The following is a 20,084-nucleotide window of genomic DNA, read 5'->3' as shown; positions in this document are numbered from 1 at the left end:
AGAGCGGACGGAAAATGCAGCGCTCTGATAACAGCGCGTTATCGGCTCCCGCGAGCCGAGGAATTACCGATGCCGCCACCGGCGTTACCGATGACTATCGCATTCTGCTTCCCCGTTTTCCGGACGGAAAGATGTGCATGAATTCCGTGCTTCTGCATGCGGACCTCGCTGGCAGACCGTACAGAGCCGTCGACTTTCGTGACGGCCTCAAGGAAATCGTCGATGGCTGCGACGTGGTGTCGTTGGGCCAGTACCAAATGAGCCACGTATGGATGTTGACCCTGACAAGAATGGTAGCCACTGAAAAGGTGAAGGCGGCTGGACAACTCAAGGTAAAGGGTAAAAAATGCCTCGTGATCGACCCGAATTCGAAGGATATCAAGGTGAAGCTGCTTTGGCTCCCAACATACTTGGAGGACCGGCGGGTTGCTGAAGCCCTCGAGCCATATGGCAAGCTGCGGACCATCACGAGAGAAAAGTGTAGAGTGCCGGGCATGGAAACTATGGAGACTCTAAACAGAGAAATCTCGTTGACTGTACACGACGCTGTGACCTCTGCGGAGCTGCCCCATATGCTCAAGGTGTATGGCGTGCAGTCACTCCTGCTGGTACCTGGAAGACCGCCACTGTGTTTGCGATGTAAGAGTAGGCCACATTCAGAGGCAATGCCGCGCTCCGAAGTGCGTTAAGTGTCACAGATTCGGTCGCGAGAGCTGTGAGTGCTATTCAACGTCCGCCTCTGCATTACGGGGCAGCAGTGATGAGGACACAAACCAAGAACACTTCATGGACGTCAACTCCTCAAGCAGAGAGCACACGCCTAGCCCCAGAAAGCACGGCGACGACTAGCAACACCCCGGACGCTGAGTCAGCTGCAGCCAGTTCTTCGAGGGCCGAAGGCACCAAAGCTGCGGAGGACTCCAGTTTCAGCAGTAGCCCAACCAGCAAGGAACAACAGCTGAAGGCAGTACCGCCTAAGGACAGCAGTGCGCGGCCCAACAGGGAGGACCGCCGTGACTGTGACCAAATGGACACCTCTGCCGCCGACGCCAATGCGCCGAAGGAAGGGAAAGAAGGCAAGAGAAAACAAGTTTTACTTCCCGCCACCACCGCATGTAAGCGTCTTATTACTGTGAAACAATCTGTTCGGCAGGTTCAGGAATCACATCCCCCTTAAAACAAAACGGCCAGGGGTTTCCGCTTTGCCACTCTAAATGTTAGAGGGTTTAGTTCCAGGAAAAAGCAATACCAGTTGCGTCGTTTACTTGAGGATAAAGGAATTGACTTTTTGGCGATTCAAGAAACAAAATTATCGAGTGAAGAGCAGGTGGAGCAGGCATTACCTTTATTTTTAAATACGTATGATGTGTGTGTAAGTCACGCCGTTGGGTTTTCAGGGAAGTGTTTTTTGTTAATTAAAAAGTCCATTGAACTGTTCCAATTAGCGGTAACGAGCGACTTTTCTGGCAGATTTGTCATGTGTGATTTTACTGCCTCAAATACAGAGTGGAGGGTGATTTGGTGTCTATGCCCCTAACGATGTCAGCGATCGAGTTACTTTTTTTTAACCACTTGCGTTCCCATGCACTTTGTGATCGGAAAGTCATCATGCTTGGTGACTTTAACTGTGTCGGGAAAACTGAGGACCGGATTCCCACTAGAACGCGCCTCGACAAAAGCTAGCATTTGTTACTTAACTTAATTGAAGAGTGCGACTTGACCGACGTGGCGGAATTCGTCACGAGAACGCACCATTTATTTTACACATTTCCAGCAAGCATCGCACGCCCGTCCGGATAGGATTTATTGTTCTTTAGAACTCATGAACGAATTAAGCAGTTACGCTGTAGAACCAGTTTATTTCACAGACAACTGCATGGTCGCCATAACAATAGGCCAGAAATCTCGAAAACCGAAGCGCATCAATTGGAAGCTATGGAAGCTTAATTCTCAGCTGCTTAAAGATGAAACGTTTACAAATGACACGAGACAACTGCTTAAACAAGTAGCTAGCCAGAAGCAGCACGTTAGAGCGGCGTGGGAGCGCTTCAAGGAAGAATTGAAGCAACTGGCAATAGAAAGATTGACAATAATTAGTTTCCATAAACATAAAGAAGAAAAAAAAGCCACTGAATGATTTGCGTCTTTTGCAGGAGCTTGAATGTATAAACCCAGGACAGGGAGCAAAAGATATAAACTATGTAAAGGCTCAGTTAGACAGCCTATTTCAATAGCGATATCAAGGCTCGGTCGTGCGCTCCCGAGCGGAAAGATATCTCCTAGTAGAGCAACCCACAAAAAAAGCAATGACAGACGAAAAACGCCACGCCGTGACGAAGAAAATTTTAGAAATAGAGTATAAGAGTTACAGATAAACAGGAGATTCAGCGCGTGTTCGTCGAACACTACCGTTCGCTCTTTGGGAAAAACGAAGATATAAAAGGACACCAAATGGCCTCACCAGGCTGATATTCCTGCTCCCGCGTCTAGACGAACAACAGATAAAGGATCTTGAAGACTCGATTAGTCTGGCAGAAATAGAAAATGCAGTCGATGGCCTTCCTAACGGAAGAACTCCCGGCCTGGATGGCATTATTTCTGAGTTTTATAAAATGCATAAAAATGTAATTTGCCCAATTTTGCAAGTGCTATTTCGAGAGGCATACCAATCAAATGCGCTGCCCCCCTCCTTTCTACGTACGCACACGGTTTTAATTCCGAAGAGTAAGGACAAGAACGAACTTCGCCCTCGACCTATTACTTCGCCATCGACCTATTACGATGTGTAATGTAGATTATAAGATTTGGGCTAAAACTTTGACAGCTCGGTTACAACGGGTAATCACTGACTTAGTAGGGGACCACCAAACATGCGGAATTAAGGGAAGAGCAATACAAAGTAACATCCATGTAGTCCGTAGCATTTTAGAGTCTGTGTCCATTGAGCTCAGTCAGGTCGCGATGCTCCAAATCGACCTGGCGAAGGCGTTTGATCGGGTTTAACATAATGTGCTTTTCAAGATTCTGGAACAGGTTGGTGTTGGGAAAATAATTTTACAGGGCGTTAAGATGTCGTATACTAATTGTCACACCAGTTTAATACTTAATAATAATGTCTCGGAAAGCATAGCAGTTGAGTCGTCAGTGCGGCAGGGATGCCCTTTATCCCCTTTACTTTTTGCTCTATATTTAGAGCCCCTGTGTCTCAGTATCATCAAAAACGAGAAGGTGAAAGGTTACGACTTGCGCGGTGTAGAAACCAAAGTTTTGGCATACGCAGACGACACTGCCTACATCCGCAGGGACAAAGCAAGCGTCAGTCACGCTGTAGCGCTCACGCGCAGTTTCTGTGTGGCAACTGGTGCTGCAGTGAACCTGCAAAAATGCAGAGGGTTCTGGCACGGATCCTGGGCAACGACGCCCTCTGAATACGAGGGTATCGAATGGAGCTGTACGCCCTGTGAATACCTAGGAGTGCCTCTACAGCACATCAGAAACAGCTCGGCCTACTGGTCGGATGTGGCGACCAACCTGGAACAACGCGCTAAGCGCTGGTCTCACCGAGATATGTCGATCTTAACAAGGTCGACAATCTGCAACGTTTTTCTTGTAGCCAAACTCTGGTATGTTTTGCAAGTACTGCAATGTGCAAGGCGGAACATCCAAAAATTTCACAGAATATTTGCAGTGTTTGTATGGAAATCCACCTGGGAGCCCATGCGACGGGACAACCTTTTCCGGCGCATCCCAGAAGGTGGCATCGGCCTGCCGCATCTGTTTATCCCCCAAATGGTTTCAAGATTTATTTTTCTCGGGGATCAAGAGACTCCTTTAGTTCGTGAAATGATTCAAACGACACTGGCATCGCACCTGCCATCCTTTTTGGTGTCATCGGTGGGAGGCCGAACCCCAAGATTAGTGGGGTACTTTAAAGAAGTTGTGGACGCCTTCAACTTCTTAAGTGTCAGATTTTCTAGGGATTATCTCGGAACTGTTTCAAGGAAAAAACTATATAGAGACCTTGTGGATGTTCTTTTCCCAACACCAATCTATCGCACGATCTATGAAGAATGCCCTGGTCGAAATGTATTACGTCGCGTAAAAAAGATGGGAATACCTCCAGCAGCCAAAACTTTCTTTTTAAGTTGCAATGTTCTGTATTACCGACCAAAGTATGGCTAAATGAGAAAGGGGTGTTTGTTCCATGGACAGTGAATTGTCTACTGTGCAAAACACCAGAAACTACAGAACATGTTTTTATTGATTGCTGGGACGCAATTTTCTTCTGGGATGTCCTGCAGCGCACGTTAAAAAAAGACCTTAACATTTCACCGTATTCAATACGTTTCCTGCCTGTTTCTTCGGAAGACACTGTGCCGTATGATTTCATTATGCTCTCGGGTTTATATAGTATATGGAAATCTCAGATGGATGTAAGAAACGCCATTCAGACACCAAAACCTGCGAGTTTTTATTTTACTCAGTGTGTAGCCCAAATCAAAAGTATATACGAGTGTCGCGAAATTCTGCCCGACTGGTTGCCTCTGCTCTCCAGCTTAATGAATATGAAAGTGTTCTAGATCATAATGTCTGCCTGTGCTAACCTATGATGTGTCCTCTCGTCCTCTATTCCCATGCAATCAAGAAAAAAAAATTGGAGAGCAAGAGCGTGCGTAGCCGAGTGGTTACCGTGCTTGACTGTCGCGCGGGGGGTATAGGTTCGATTCCAATCAGCGGACTGTCATTTTATTTATTTATTTCAACTTGGCCTTCTCGTAAGTTCGAGAATATTCTCGCCTGATCGTGTTCCGATTGTTTTACGCACCGAAAGTTCTACGCCGAATGACCCAGACACCAACGAGGGTGCATAAGGGACTCCGCAAGGCGAGCGGAGTCAGTCTCGCCCCAGCGTTCGACTCTGCTCTTACGCCGACTTCGACACCCGCGACGCTCCGTTATTATCTTTTGAACCCTTTTATTTTTGGCAAAAGCTTGCCACATTAAACGTTTATTTTTTTCTGTTTATTTATTGTTCTTTCGGTCACCACCCGTGACAGTATAGCACCACTTCTGGTTTACACTTTCTTTGTTGCGGCTATATATATATATTGTTTTATGAAAACATAGGACACTGTTAGTGACAGACAGCACATTCCGTTAAAGCTTAATTATAGGCTGAACCAGCAAATACGCAGGGCGCTCTTATCTTGAAGCTTCAATGGCCAATTTGAACATAAATACTCTATTTGTTATAAAGAAACTGAGCTGCTTGTTCCCTCGTGTGATCATTGTACACATGACAGATTAATGATGACGAAGCTAATTGGCCCAGTAGTTTGCGATTCGGCATGTGGCGTCGCCATTTCTTGGGTCGCATGAAACACGACGAGCACACAGGAAAACAGGGGTGACATTACTTAGTTTTAATGTTTTACAGTTCTTGGAAAACAAAAAAAACAAAGTTATGTCTTTCTTTAAATTCTTTAAAGAACAATCCAGACAATTCAGTAAACACTCTGTTCCTGTTTATGTGTAGTACGTAGATAATAATTTTTCTAGCGCACACAACTAAAGAGGCAGTGAAATCCTCGCAAATGATTTTTTTTTTCTTAAAGTAGCTGCATGAAACAGGCATACCACAACATAAACAGTCTTTTAGGGAGCGCATTCGTATTGCAAAGAATAGTTTACGAAAGATGTGCTGTCTGTGTTTTTTTCTTTATGTGCAACTCTTTCGTAAAAAAAATGCGCGAAATAAATTTTCGTATTTCTTTAGCGCATGTCGCGAATTTGAGCCATTCCAAATTATGATTTTATTTCGGGTGTGCGTACCGAAATACAGCCCGTGTCGAAAATTATCCCAACCAAAAATATGTCTCGCGACGTGAGTATTGCCCCCCCCCCCCCCCCCCCCCCAACCTTCCATTTTTTTTTTTTTTTTTTTTTTTGGGGGGTGGGGGATGGAGGACGGTTTATTTTGATACCTAACTGGAAGAATAACTTTGGGGGAGTTCGGTGTCTTTAGGAGCGATTCCGAAATAGGGGTATGTGTCGGTCCGAAGTGGCCGAAATAACGCAGATTTCTGAACTGGTCCTAACTCAAAGTTCGCAATTACGCTGATTTTTTTTAAAGCTTATTTTTCAACATACGTGTTTTATCCGGACACTTAAAAAAATGTTTCTATTGGGAGTTTAGTGTTCTTTTAAGTGTTATATTTCAAATATTTAACCGATAACTAATAAAGTACGAAACTTGGTTGGAACTCGGAGACAATGGCGCAAACACAGTTAGATTAAGAATATAAGAAAGTTACGAAACAGCTAACTCGGGTGAATGCCCTTTTATTGCTCTTACATGACAAGGTGGTGAACGACAGGTTCTTCTTCTTGTTTACATATAGTGCGGTATGAGCACAGTGTACCCCATGAATAAATTTGGTTGTTACTCGCGCTCTTTTTACAGCAATCTAACAGGTACCCTCTCATCATCTGAAGGATATACTGCGAAAAACGTTATACACATGCAAGCACCAGGACGTGAGTAAAACCTAGAACAATAAATATCTAAATTCTGTGAAATATTTTAAGACTGTGGATGAATCGTTGGGTTTACTTTACTGAATGAGGGTTCGACTATAACGGTGTCTGCCAGACTGTTCGAAGTAGGGTGCCTTAACGTCCTCTTGTTTAGGGTAATGCCATTTTATGTGGTACGGTAGTACCCGATGCCGACAGCGCGCGCTCACAATGAAAATGTGAAAAAAAAAAAACTCCGAAATGAAAATGTTGTAGCAATGTCAAACCACGGCCGGACTGGAAGCGCGCGCTCTCTTTTCTTACGGCCTTCGCAATTGGGGCAATCGCCACCTCCTGCCGCAATTCGCGGGGGGCGCTGTCACCTCACCCCTGGGCTACCCTTTGCCGTTTGCACAGAGCGCGTCTGACAGACTATCTCAGCGCCGTCGCAACTTGCGGCCGAGATTTTTTATAGCCTTTGATACCTGATCCTTACGTTTAGATCCTCAGCCACTATCTAATGCGCTTTTGATGAGCCCAAAACGGTGAATATTTGACGCACATCTCCGAGAGAATCGGCAGTAAAAAGTGGTAAGTAGAGACAGCGAATGCAATTGCGGAAAAACTATACTCGCCTTTACCTCCAGGACTTCCGTTGCAACTCAAGAACAGGAGGAGACGGACCCCTTCTACGTGGAGCAACTTTAAATGATAAATAATTCGAACGCTCTCGTGAAGTGTAAGTCAGGCCCAATCTATCTATTGCTGTGGTCTGCATCATCATTTCATAGGCCGCACATGAATTCGGTCAGCTGCTCTAGACGAGAGTGTAGTAGTCTATACAATTTTCGCACAGTGCATATTACAGCTTAAAGTGCTTCCTCGAGGGCTTGTGCACATATCCAGCTGATGTTTCGTCACAGGGGAACGTAGTTTGCTGACGACACTGCCTGTCGGTAGAATGACTTAAATCGAAGCGAAGTTCAATAAACCATTGCCAAAACAACAACCTACGAAGCTCGAACACCAGCGCAAAGCAGCTCGAAGGGACTCTACGAGTGGGGTTAGGTGGGGTGAGGTGGTTGCGCCCCTGGCGACAAGCAAGTGAACTACATACGGAGAAAAAATGCCATTGACTCCCGGGCGATTGGAAGACGACGAAGTGCTTTGAGCAAGGAACACAAAATTTTGCTCTCTCGGTATCTTTTACGTTTGAAACCTATGTACTCGTATCCTGACCTGGCAGTTTTGTTTCGGCAAGTGGAACTGGGCTTTTCTCTTACTACCAAACGCCTCTGCATGTAAGGGACCATGTCTTCATCTGAGAAAGTCGCGAACATCGGTGACCATTCATCTTCTGGGGTGCTATATTGCGCTTTTTGCACTTCCAGGAGACTTGGAAGAGGGAAGTGACGTCAACGACACAGCAAATGCAGATTGGATGTTGACAGAAGAAAACAAAGTCAACACCCAATCTGCGTTTGCTATGTCGTTGACGTCACTTCCCTCTCCCTAGTCTCCTGGGAGTGCAAAAAGCGCAACATAGCCCCCCTGATGTCACTCCTGGGCAACGCCCAACGGTAAGCCCCATGGAAGACAGCCCTGCTGCCACTCCAAACGCCTCACCCGAATTTTCTAACTTAGGACATTCCGACATGGAGCAGGACAACGACTCTGGAGGTCAATGGTACTTGCATCTCTGGAAATCGGAAACGTGTTCGAAGTGATGACTCACTCTCCGATTCTGGCACAACACGTGTGCCAAACAACGTCTCCAACAGTCTCACCGTCATATATGCCCCGACTGACTCAGAGAAAAAATTAACTTCCCTTAGCAGTCTCAAGGTCACACAGGCTCTCGAGAAGATAAGTCCAGAATGCATTCTTCAAGTGCGCTACAATCAACGACTCAACCTTATTGCAGTAGACGTCCGAAACGGACATGCAGCACACGTGCTGATGAACAATACACTACTATGCGGTTTCCAAGTTCGACCATACTCTCCGTTGTCAGGTAAAACAAGCGTCGGAGTAATTCACGACGTTGATGCGGAAGTCACCGATGAAGAACTGGCACAACACCTACGATCAGAAGCCAAGATTGCCAATGTGCGACGACTTGGAAAATCTCGAGTCGTCAAAGTCATCTTCAGCGGCAGCCGCCTTCCGAGCCATGTCTTACTGGGATATGTGCGACACTGTTGTCCCATTCAAAGAGAAGCCCATACAATGCCACAACTGCGGCGGTTTCGGGCACAAAAAAATCGCCTGCAAACGCGCCCAAGCTTGCAATCGATGTGCCGAGAACCACGTTCCGACAGCTGAGGGATGCACGCCCAGTTCAGTGAAATGCATAAATTGCAGTGGGAATCATGAGGCTACATCGCACATATGCCCGAAGTGGAAGGAAGCACAGTCTGTAGCTACATATTCAAAAATGAATACCGTAGGGTTTCGTGAAGCAAGATCCGCCATCTTCCGTCAAAAAACGACCAGGGACAGCACCGAGGGCACCAGAAGAGCAGAGTCAAAGTCAGAAGAAACTGGTAAGGACACTCATGCTTCAGCGCTCAAAAGAACTGGCCAAAACGTTAAAGAAAAGATGAACACCAATCCCACAATCAGTGAGATCTTGACGCAAGGTTCGTCAGAGGAATCTATACATCAGCCATCACCCAACGCGGGACCTTCGACACGCCCCTGTGCCAAAAAAGACCAAGTTGAAAAAGAAGACAAAGCTAGCAACCAAGTTACACAGGAAAGTGAAGCTCCTGGATGGATATCAATCATAAAGGCAGGTGCTAGTATAGCACTTGCAGTTTTGGCGAAAATTGAAGCCTCCTGGGCGGGTACCCTTGCATCCATCATCCAGACAATGCTTCACCTTCTAGCAGGCTGTCAGTAGGATCACTCAACACAAGTGCGCATCGTTACCAACGAAGAGAAGCCTCTAAGTGTGGAACTTCAAGCGAATTCCAACACTGCGGCACAGCACGGCACAGGCGTAGTCCATTGTTTCCTTCGCTGCTTCAATGGAATGTAAACGGACTGCGCACTCGACTTTCTGAACTGCGGCAATTCCTCACAGATAAGAAAATTGATGTCCTGGCCCTTCAGGAAACGAACGTCTTGCCCGGAGAGATACGCTTATCACCTTACGTGTTATATCATAGCGCGGCTATAAACCCAAATGGAAGATCAAGGGTCTCTATACTTGTGCGAGATGAAGTACATCACTCTGAGCTTGACCTTTCGGACCTATGTTCACCATCTGAAGAGTATGTGGGAGTGACGATCAGAATGGGAAAAAATGAAACGACAATTGTATCAGCGTACGTCACGCCACAAGGCCTCTGGGACACAAAGTCACTTGAAAAAATAAGTAACAGAAGCCGAGGAAACTTAATTATTTGTGGAGACTTCAATGCTCACAATAAGATATGGGGTGGCACTCGCACGGATAAGCGAGGACGTCAGATAGAGACAACGACAGCAGCGTTCAATCTCCGAGCTCTCAACGACGGATCGGCTACATTCTGCCGACGGCACACAAAGGCGAGCACCCTGGACATAACGCTGGTCTCGGTAGAAATCGACGCTCTCTGGACTGTGGAGCCGGACACGGGCGGAAGTGACCATTTTCCAATCAACGTGATACACCCCAGAGCGGCTCCGAAGACCATCAAGGAGTGCAAGGTGGTTAACTGGGACCTATTTCGTCAATACTTCACTTCCGCCGCAGATAGTAAAAGCTATACAGACATCACTACTTGCATTGCGGAGTGTTTGCAACGCGCAACCCGCATTGTTAAGATTCCAGCGACACGTCCTACACCTGACCTTGAGTGGCTTAATCTCCGAGCCGCTCGACGACAAGCCCAACGAAGGGCGCTGCATACGGACGCCTTATGGGATTGGGCACGATACAACCGCATAGATGCTTGCTTCCGTCGACACACAAAAAAGCTGCAAAAGTGGCAGTGGAGTAGTGACTGTGCTTCGCTGAGTGGCCCTGGGGGAGGAAGACGGGCGTGGGGGCTCGTTCGAGCTCTTAAAGGGGCCAAAATTCCGCGACATCCCATTACAACACTTGCAATCAAGACAGGTCAAACCATGACTGAAATGGCGGAGCATCTGGCGGACGAGTTTGCTCGGTCCTCTACTGCACAGCCTGTACACCAGCAAACATTGAATGCCCCGCAGTTCACCAGTGTCCCTCCAGACAGCGAGAGCACATTGGCCAGCTACACCGACTTCACTCTGGCAGAGCTTACGCACGCACTTAAATACACTAGAAGGAAGAGCGCTTCAGGTCCTGACGGTATAACGTATCAGTCTCTTCGAAATATAGACCCAGATTATCACCCCGACATTCTCGAGAAACTGAACGCCATCTGGAAAGATGGGACACTCCCAAATACATGGAAAGAGTCAATAATCATTTCAATACCTAAGCAAGGAAAACCATTGGACGAAATCTCATCCTACAGGCCTGTGTCGTTAACAAGCTGCCTTGGAAAACTCCTAGAACGCATGGTTCTCCGGCGCCTCACGTGGCTTCTAGATCGAGCGAATGCTTTCCCACCTTCGTTGGCGGGCTTTCGAGCAAGGAGGTGCACAGCCGATGCGATAGGAGACCTCGTGTCGACCCTAGAAGAAGCCAAATCCACTGGCCGAATGGTGCACTGTGTCTTTCTAGACATTAGTCGTGCGTTCGACACACTGCCTCATTCTATCATCATCCAGCGACTCAAGCACTTTGGTATCTGTGGCCGAATCCTTACATTCATAGAGTCGTTCCTCACTGGACGGAGCTTCACTGTCAAGATCCCTGGTGCAACTAGCACTTCACGTCCAATCACCATACTCTTCACTACCAATCACCATACTCTTCACTACCAATCACCATACATAATCATACTCTTCAACGTGGTGATGGCATCGCTTCCTCAATGGCTTCCGACCAACAACGAGGCCCTCCATGTCGGCATGGCAATATACGCCGACGACGTTGCCATGTGGAGCGAGGGTCCCTCCGAAAGTGCCGTAGCTATCCGAAATCGACTTCAGGTAGCCCTAGATGCTACGGCTCTGATGATTTCAAAACTCGGCCTCTCACTATCAGTGGAAAAAACCGCGTCGCTCCTTTACCGACCAGTAGGACGAGCACCCGAGCACGCACTGCGGCTAATGATTGCTGGAACTCCTGTTAAGAGAGTTGGTAGTCATATCTATCTTGGGGTGCAGGTGGATGACCGCGTGACCTGGAGACCTGAGGTTCGGAGGACTTTGGAGCGATGTCGTGAGCTACTACGAGTCATACGACATCTCGGAGGCCCTTCGTGGGGAGCGCCACAACGTACTCGCCTACAACTCTACAAAGGTCTTATAATGTCGAGGCTCCTGTACTCCCTGCCTCTCCTAAACATAGGAAGGGCCCAGATTCGGGACATTGACACATTTCACAGGAAGGCCCTGCGTTGCTGCCTCGGACTTCCACCATCTTCAGCAAACACCCCGACCCTTGTTGCGGCAGAAGAATGGCCTCTATCGTTAAGACTTGAGGAGAGAGCTATGCGTCACATTGCTCGCATTAACAGTGTTCCTGCGGTGGACAATATTAATTCCCACCTGTTGGCCCGTAAAAATTCTCACCTCGGACAGCTGGCATCTCATTTTCAGCACGAGATTGGAGCACCAGGGGAATATTTATACCCACCTCCCCCACATTCAAAGAGAGCGCCCCTGTTGATACGGGAAACACTACCAATTTTCCAACGTAAGGCGGATGTCCCCACGTTAGTCGCCCGATCGATCACGTTCGAACGCCTGGAGGAAGCTTACGGTGATTGGACCCATGTATACACGGACGCCTCAGTCAATGCGATCAAGAAAACAGCAACTGTTGCTATTACTATTCCCGAAATAGACTTCGAAGTGTCTGGCCGGCTTAACTTCGAGACATCATCAACTACTGCAGAACTTGTTGCTATCTGGGCAGCGCTTGAGTCCATTAAAAACATCACCCCGCCAACCAAAGCTGTGGTGCTCACGGACTCTAGGGGCGCTACAACAACTTCAACGCCTCGAGAGGGCCACCCCTCTTTTAAATAGAGTAGCATTAACAGCTGCAACGGTGGAAGACCTTGGCTGGAGTTTGGCTTTGCAGTGGATTCCCTCCCATGTTGGAATTCCCGGTAACGAGGGAGCAGACGAGCTAGCTGCGCGGGCTCATAATGACGGTGACCCTACATTCATTTTAGATTGCTTTAATGAGGCACACAGACTTATACGGGATACCATCCGCAAAAAACACCCCCACACAGGGGTAGCGACAGGAAGACCACCACCAAGCATCCCACGTAAACTCCCACGTTCAGAGGCATCACTCCTTCACAGACTTCGAACTGGCTGCCCGCACACCGCAAAGCGTCTCCATATGTACCGCCGCAAGACAGATCCCGGATGCCCAACTTGTGGTGATCCTGAAGACACAATCCATGCACTACTTTTGTGTCCAACCCATCAGGATCTCCGAAAAGTGCTATTGCGATCCTACGCTGCAGTTGGACTTCCCCACTCCACTGCCCAAGAGCTTTTGAGCCCCAGTGGAACGCGGGGAATAGTTAAAAAGGCCTTCCGTGCTCTCCTCCAATATCTCCGGGACAGTGAGCTCTTGGATCGACTCTGATGTTCGCAGACACAAAACAAAACTTACACGACGGATCTAGGACAAGTATTCAATTTTTAAATTAACGTATGCAGTGAATAGGTAGCACAGCAAGTTAGCAACATTCTTGTCTGGTGCGGAGCCGAGATGGGAACCTCCGCGGTACATTGACGGACTTTGCCATCTGGGATCGGCACTGCGATAGGAGTGGATGCTATCTTCCTGCTCGCTGTGGAGTCATTTTCTCACAAGCCCAATTCTTAACAAGCCCGTTGGCTTTTGGAGAACAATGCATCAGATATGTTCGAACTTGTACATAACCATTTCTTCTTTCTCTTTCCTTTATTTACCCATCTCCCAAAAAGCCAGGTAGCGACTTGCCCCTGACTGGAGGCCCACATATCTCCTGGCTCCCCCCTTTCTCTTCACCCCAAAATAAACAAACAACAGCAACATCCCGGGCGGTTACAAAGCCGTAAGAAGAGAAAGAGAGCGCGCGCTTCCATTCCGGCCGTGGTCAAACCCAAAAGCCCGCGCAAGGAGGCTCTCTTTCACGCGCTCCAGAAAGACGACAAAAACAACAAACAAGAAAAAAGCGCCGGGAACAAAAGGGTAGATGCCATCGCCATTATCGAAGGACACTTGAAGGCACCCTGTTTTGAAGCAGAATTTCGCCAAACACGAGTTGCGCCGGCCTAGCTCTATCTCATGAGCTTCACTTTTTTTTCTATCAATAGAACCATTTAAAAAGTCCATATCGAGTCACATTGATGGGTGCCATTTCTTGGATATGGAGTGCGTGATTGGATCCGAGCCCTCGTCAAGCGGTGACGCGCGCTCGGGTCCAATACGAGCTAAGCCGAGTTCACGCCGAACGCTGACGAAGCCTTCGTGTCCAATACGTGATCAGTGAACGTGATCAAGCAATGGCGGACAGGCGATGGCGCGGAAGTTTCAAAAGGACGATTACATCTCCGTTCAAAAAGAGCCGGTTCAGCAGCCATATATAGGTTATGGAGGGGTTTGACGGTGGTATAGGGTTTCTGACTTGCGACGTGGACGATGTCAAGAGATTCACTGCAGTTGTCGCGTGGCGGGAGAACTGGGGTCACTTCATAGTCCGTGGAAAATTAGGGCCCTGATCTGGACAGTTGTCGAGAAAGTCGTCGAGAAATCTGGCGGCCCTGATTGGACAACGCCGCCGGCCAATCAGAGCCGCCGGATTTCTCGCCGACGTTTTCGCCGTGTCCAGATTAGGGCCCCTGATAAAAGATTCTTAAAAAAAAAAAGGGTGTCTAGAGGAAAGCTTCGCCGGCAATTTTTATCGGACACTGGAGTATGGTTTTTGGCGTGGCGAATCATTTGTTGCTGCTCTGACTCCAAGGTACGGATGCGGGACAGTTGTCGAACTTCTTCGGCGCTGTAGAGGATATCTTGGTCATACTAGTGCCACTAAATAAGCTACGCTTCAGAGTAACGACACTTGCCCTATTGTGTCTTATCTGAAATCACATGAAACGCCTTTTCGCCCTCCATAAATGTTCAAACAGTTCACGACAGAGCAAAGCAATATTACATGACCTTCCTAACACCGAATCTAATGCTGAGGAAGTCGCACTTTTGAATCATGACGATCGGCAGTTGCGTCTGCTCTCCACAAGCACCAAAATGGCGGTGCCCACAACAATGTCGGGGAACAGAGTGCCGATACTCTAAGCGCAGCTCATTTAGTTGCTCTAGGTCATACGTTTCAAGAGAAGAGTCGTCGGTGTATGTTGAGAGGGTTTCAATGGTGGCCAACGGTTCTTGCGCATATAAAATAATACGAGGATCAGCCTATGGTTGCCTGACTTCTATTATTACAGGCGTATGTTACGTAAGGCAAAATGAAGTCCCAACTGTCGCGGTCATGTGCAACATACATGGAATTCATGTCGGCTAGTGTATTATTGAAGCGTTTTGCAGTGCCGATACATTTGTTTCGGGATGATAGACAGTATAGTAATGTGGTGAATTCTGCAGGCGAGACGACAGACTTCTTGAGAGAGCTTTGCAAGAAATGGTGTACCGCGATCTGTGACAATGGACTGGGGAGCGCTTTACGTCCGAGGCAGATGGAATGCAGAAACAATCGGCTGCATGAAGGGCCGTGGCAGCGGGGTGCGCTTTGGTTTCGGCGTACCTATTAGCGGCGAAATGTTTCGGTAGAGCCCTCGTTCGGTTACCTTTCGTGACGTCACTACCTTGTGAACAACAAGTTCGATGGTGTTTGTAATGGGCATGGTGGAAGCCTGAACTCATGGCGCTCTCAAAGCAACACTGCCAACACCGACAAAATTGAAGTTCCTACATTCCTCTTATTTCCGTCGATGAGACATCCTTTGCTGACGTCATAGTCAGCATTCGACCAATTGTGGTGGGCCGACCACAGCGACGCTTTCGATCGCTCACGTCGTGAATAGTCCGTTGCAACTCAAGAACGAAGGGCGAGGGTAAGAAGGGGCAGGGGAGGAGGAAGCAGACGGAACCCTGGAAAAGAGAGAGGGAAACCGCCTCCTCTCTTTAGCGTTCCGTCTGCATCCTCCTCTCCGGCCCGTCTTACCCTCGCCCTACCTTCTTGAGTTCCTGAATAGGCCGATCTCAGCAGCCAGTTTGACTACGCCACCGCTGCCGCAATGCATCGAGGGAACTTCTTTCTGCACGTGCGATAACCCCGCTAGAGTTCTGCGCGTGTAGAGCACGAGACGCCACGAACCTTCGCGCACCGCCATTTGCCTCCGGTGAACTAAAGTTATGGCGGCGTCACGCATGCTCCGAAGGCTTGGTGCAGAGCTCTGGCTTGGTAAGATCGGTCTATTGGGAGCCAGAGAGTCGCGTCTGTTTTTCACGTGCCGCCGCGCCGCTATTCGCAGAGATCCGATCATGTGAGGAGCACAATTTTCGTGCAGGAAAGTAGACGGTGCACGCGACCCGGCGTACGTTCCTCTGCTTTTGAGCGCGCTGCGCACCTCGAACGCGCGGCGCCACTATTCGCCGAATTCAGTCACGTGAGGAGCAGACTCCGAATGCCGTGCAAGAAAGCCGATGCTATGGGGATGAACAAGCAACTCTGGGTGCCGTAGGGAGCCCATACGGGAACTCTAGGTGTACCGTGTCAAGTAATCGATGGCTACACTTCTCCATAAATTCTTTGCTTTTGACGCGCAGAAGGGACCGAGAAAGTCGAGTCCCACGGGACCAAATGGGTTTGTCGGTGTATAAATTGCTCATAGAGGACAAGGAGGCGTAGCTCTTTGCTTGGCATGAGTGACATGCTTAGACATATTTGTTAATTGTACGGTGCATGCCGATCCAAAATATTTAATTTCGGGTCATGAAGTACGCTTTTGAAAATCTGAGATGACCTGCGAGATGACCAATGAATGAATGAATATCTACGATATTCATTCATTCATTGGATAATTTTTCGTGCTCATGAAGAGCTTGATGCCTTGATAATGATGCACAACAAAATGTTCACAGGTTAGTTACAAATCCCTAAAAGCTACGAAATTTGGGTTGAAAACATCAATATCTGCTCCATCGAGGGTATTGTAGAAGTGTTGAACGGATCATTGGACTGGTTGGGATGATGTGATTAACATGGAAAGTCGAAGAAACCCGCAAAACTCGTCTCGAAACGTGAATATTAATAGCAGATGTGAGAACTAGGCAATCAATCGATCCAGGAATACATTTATACAGAAACAAAGAAATCGCGCTCACGCCGTCTAGAACTCAAAGTAGGGCATTTGCATCGTTCCAAAAGTCTCGCATAAGAATAATAAACAGTACGACAGTAAAAAGATTGAAAATATGCCCACAATTACCACATGAGACAAGCAGTACAATCCAAAGAACTAACTTATATCGATTTTTTCCCCCCCTTTTTTTTTTAGAAAACGTTTCGTTGACAGTTTATGTTGCGTATCTGGACTGTCATGAGTGCACAGTCTTCAGAAACATCTACGCTGGCGGTAAGTATCTTCGCTCACATATTTGAGGTTCGTAGACGCTCCGCTTTTTTAAGATGCAATATTAAACGCGATATATTTTATGAAACACGATAGCATATCTTAAGCTCAGAACGCTATATAGCATCGCGTGTTAAAAGAAACAAGCGTCGCGACGAAAATGGCCTCATTTTACAATCCTAAACAAAGCGGGCGGGAAGGCCCGCTTTGTTAGGGAGACGGTATAGGGAGAACGGCATCGTGCTCCGATGGTTGTGCTGTTTGAGTGGCAAAAGGGCTTCCACCTGTTTCGCCGCTGAAGGCTCATGACCGCTGTAGGGTGAAACGGTTTCCCCACATCTTATTTGTCAGACAGATTAAAATCAAAGTATTGGATGGCGTATCATGTGCGTCGTGGGGAAATGTAAGTGCAGGGGCTTTCAGAGGGAGTGACGCTAACAAACCAAATCACTGAAACTTTGTCACCTAAGAATAGGTCAGATCGACAAAAAAGTCTCTCTTGGTCTCTCGGCGTGTTGGCGGTAGTTTCGACTTTACAAGGGCAACAGGGGAAGTAACATAAGATTATCTACACGTCAATGTATTTTTTTTAAAGGGGTTATGACACGAAAATTAAACGGATAGATTATTCTTGAAATGGAATGCTTATAGGCTACTTAGTATATACACGAAGTTACGCAATTTTTAGAGCTCTGATAATTGCAATATCCAATTTACGAATTTTTATAGTTTTCATCTGGCGACCTGGCAACACTGCTCAAGTTAGTCACACCATGGTGTCCATGAACCACGTGACCATGAACACTCTCTTATTCTAGGCGCCCCCATGATCGCCCAAGCTCTTCTCGTCGCGGTACGAACAAAACCACTGAAACAGCTCGGTAAACTGAAAGCTATTCTCGCTCTCGCCCCCCGGCCGGTTGACCTTCCACCCTGCATGCGCCTGCGAGATATTCCCGGACGACGGTGACCACGGCGAACTCGTCGTCGCTGGAGCTCGTCGCCAGCGGGTCGCAGTCAAGATGAACAGCTTCCAACATCTCTTGATAGCAATCACTCTCATCGCTGCTGCGGTCGATGTCGAACACTTCGACAAAGCGATCGATGCCGTAGACGTAATCGTCACAGACCGGATGCTGGAAACGTGGAAGGTAAACGAGGAAGCTGAGAGTTGATATGCCAAGAGAGCCGAGTCTGTGAGTGCGTGCAAAGAGACACCGCGCTGGAGGCTGGCTACGTCATCAGCCTCCAGGTCCGCCCGGATCTGCCCCTCCGAGGGGGCCGCATATAAATCGATTTATCCACGAAATTATCGCGCCTTTTTCAAAACAAATTTAGCAGGATTATAGGAACATACAATGGGTCCTAGCAGTATAGTTATGCAATATTTTATTTTTGGCGTGTCACAACCCCTTTCATGATATGAGATCTCGAGATGATGAAGTTATCGAACAGGAACGATTTCTTTTCCAACGGTGCAGAATGGGCATGCACACTCCTCGTTCCCGAGAGCGCCCTGGGAAGGAACGAAACGTGCTGCGAATTCGTCTTCGATCTCCTCTGCGGGACAGGTCAGAAGTATTACATTTACAACGAGACCTGCCCGACCTGAAGAATCAGCCTCGCGGCAGGGAGCTTTGTCTCCGCAGACATTTCCGGCGGTTATTATTGAAACGCCGATGTCGCGGTATCGGTGGGGGCTGGTTGGAGTGACCAGAAAAAGGTAGCTTACTATACTTTTGTATGTTAAGGCAATAAATACGTTTGTAAAGCGTGACTCCTGTGTTTTTTTTTTTTTTCATTGCTCCGCGCGATACGGGTTTGTTCGGTGAGGCAATATAAAATTCGATATGTGTTTTGAAATATTAACTGACTCCAATATTAAAATTTTGACAGAGGGAAAGTACACTGTGTAGTGGGATGAAGCTCTCCTTTCCGCAAATTGATGCAGCATGAATTCTTTAACAAAAAGGTACAGCATCTGACCTTATTTAGAAAGGGCAACCGACTATTTGTGCCACGTCAGGATAATTGTCTAAATATGCGTGTTGTTTATGTGGAGAAGTAGCCACGGGCATATTAAAATGTTTTTATCGTTCTTGTTTCGTTTATCCAGTTCAGTGGAGGTTCGAATGAGATAAGATTAGCCCATGTGTAACTCCTCTCTTTGAAGTGAGGTTGTGTGAATGTGGAGGTGGTTGTGCCGACTGGCGACGTTCCTTTTCGCCTTAGATGACGATAGTGGTTAATAATTTGCGTATTTCAGCGATGGTGGTACCTTGGTGTGAGAATCGCGCTCCCTAGCTCCTGAATGATCGGCTTCATTAGAAAGGTGCTCGCATGCACCTTCCTGGTGTGGAAAAATAAAGTAAGGCTCTAATACTGCTCTTATATAGTAAAACTCGAATATGCTTACGCGTCGCAGTTCCAGCCTCGTACTGCTATTCTGCGACGTTCATCCAGATGACAGTCATTTTGACAGGCGCCAGTGCGCCCCCTATAGGTCGTGAAAGTTGCGAGGTGTATTGTGTGTATTTTTAGACGACCGGAAGTGAGTCAGTCTCGATGGGCGTCTTGTGTGCCGGCTGTATGAGAAATTTAGCCAGTGCAGTACAACCGCTAGCCTGGGGTCTTTAACGTGTGCCACGCACTAGTGATACGTGACCGCACGCCGCTACCGCGGCCGTTCCGCTACGATGTCCATCCAGTTCGAAACGGGAAGGGGTGAGGATCGAACACAGGATCCCTGAGATAATTTATTTGTTCGACTCCAAACATGCATTTGTCTAAGTTTAGTGTTAATCCTGCAGCTTTTGCAGCTTTCAAGATAACTGTTAGTCCGTGCTCCTCGCGCGAGGAACCCCAGATAGATACATTGTCGATGT

At 47.6% G+C, this 20,084-nt stretch overlaps 1 protein-coding gene across 1 annotated transcript in view; it reads left to right on the top strand.

Annotated features, from left to right (window-relative positions):
• The window catches only part of LOC120839169, a 58,198-nt gene extending 39,387 nt beyond the window's left edge, over positions 1-18,811 (top strand). The window contains exons 3-5 of the mRNA XM_040209421.1: positions 6,464-6,537; positions 17,125-17,202; positions 18,681-18,811. Of these exons, the coding sequence (XP_040065355.1) occupies positions 6,464-6,537; positions 17,125-17,202; positions 18,681-18,811 (283 nt within the window). The remainder of the gene's footprint in view (positions 1-6,463; positions 6,538-17,124; positions 17,203-18,680) is intronic.
• The last annotated feature ends 1,273 nt before the right edge of the window (positions 18,812-20,084 follow it).

The sequence above is a fragment of the Ixodes scapularis genome, unplaced genomic scaffold, assembly GCF_016920785.2.
Source record: "Ixodes scapularis isolate PalLabHiFi unplaced genomic scaffold, ASM1692078v2 PGA_scaffold3__209_contigs__length_174095766, whole genome shotgun sequence".
In the NCBI taxonomy this organism is placed as follows: Eukaryota; Metazoa; Arthropoda; class Arachnida; order Ixodida; family Ixodidae; genus Ixodes; species Ixodes scapularis.
The sequence above is the reverse complement of the archived record's forward strand: the minus strand, read 5'-3'. Positions and strand labels throughout refer to the sequence as shown.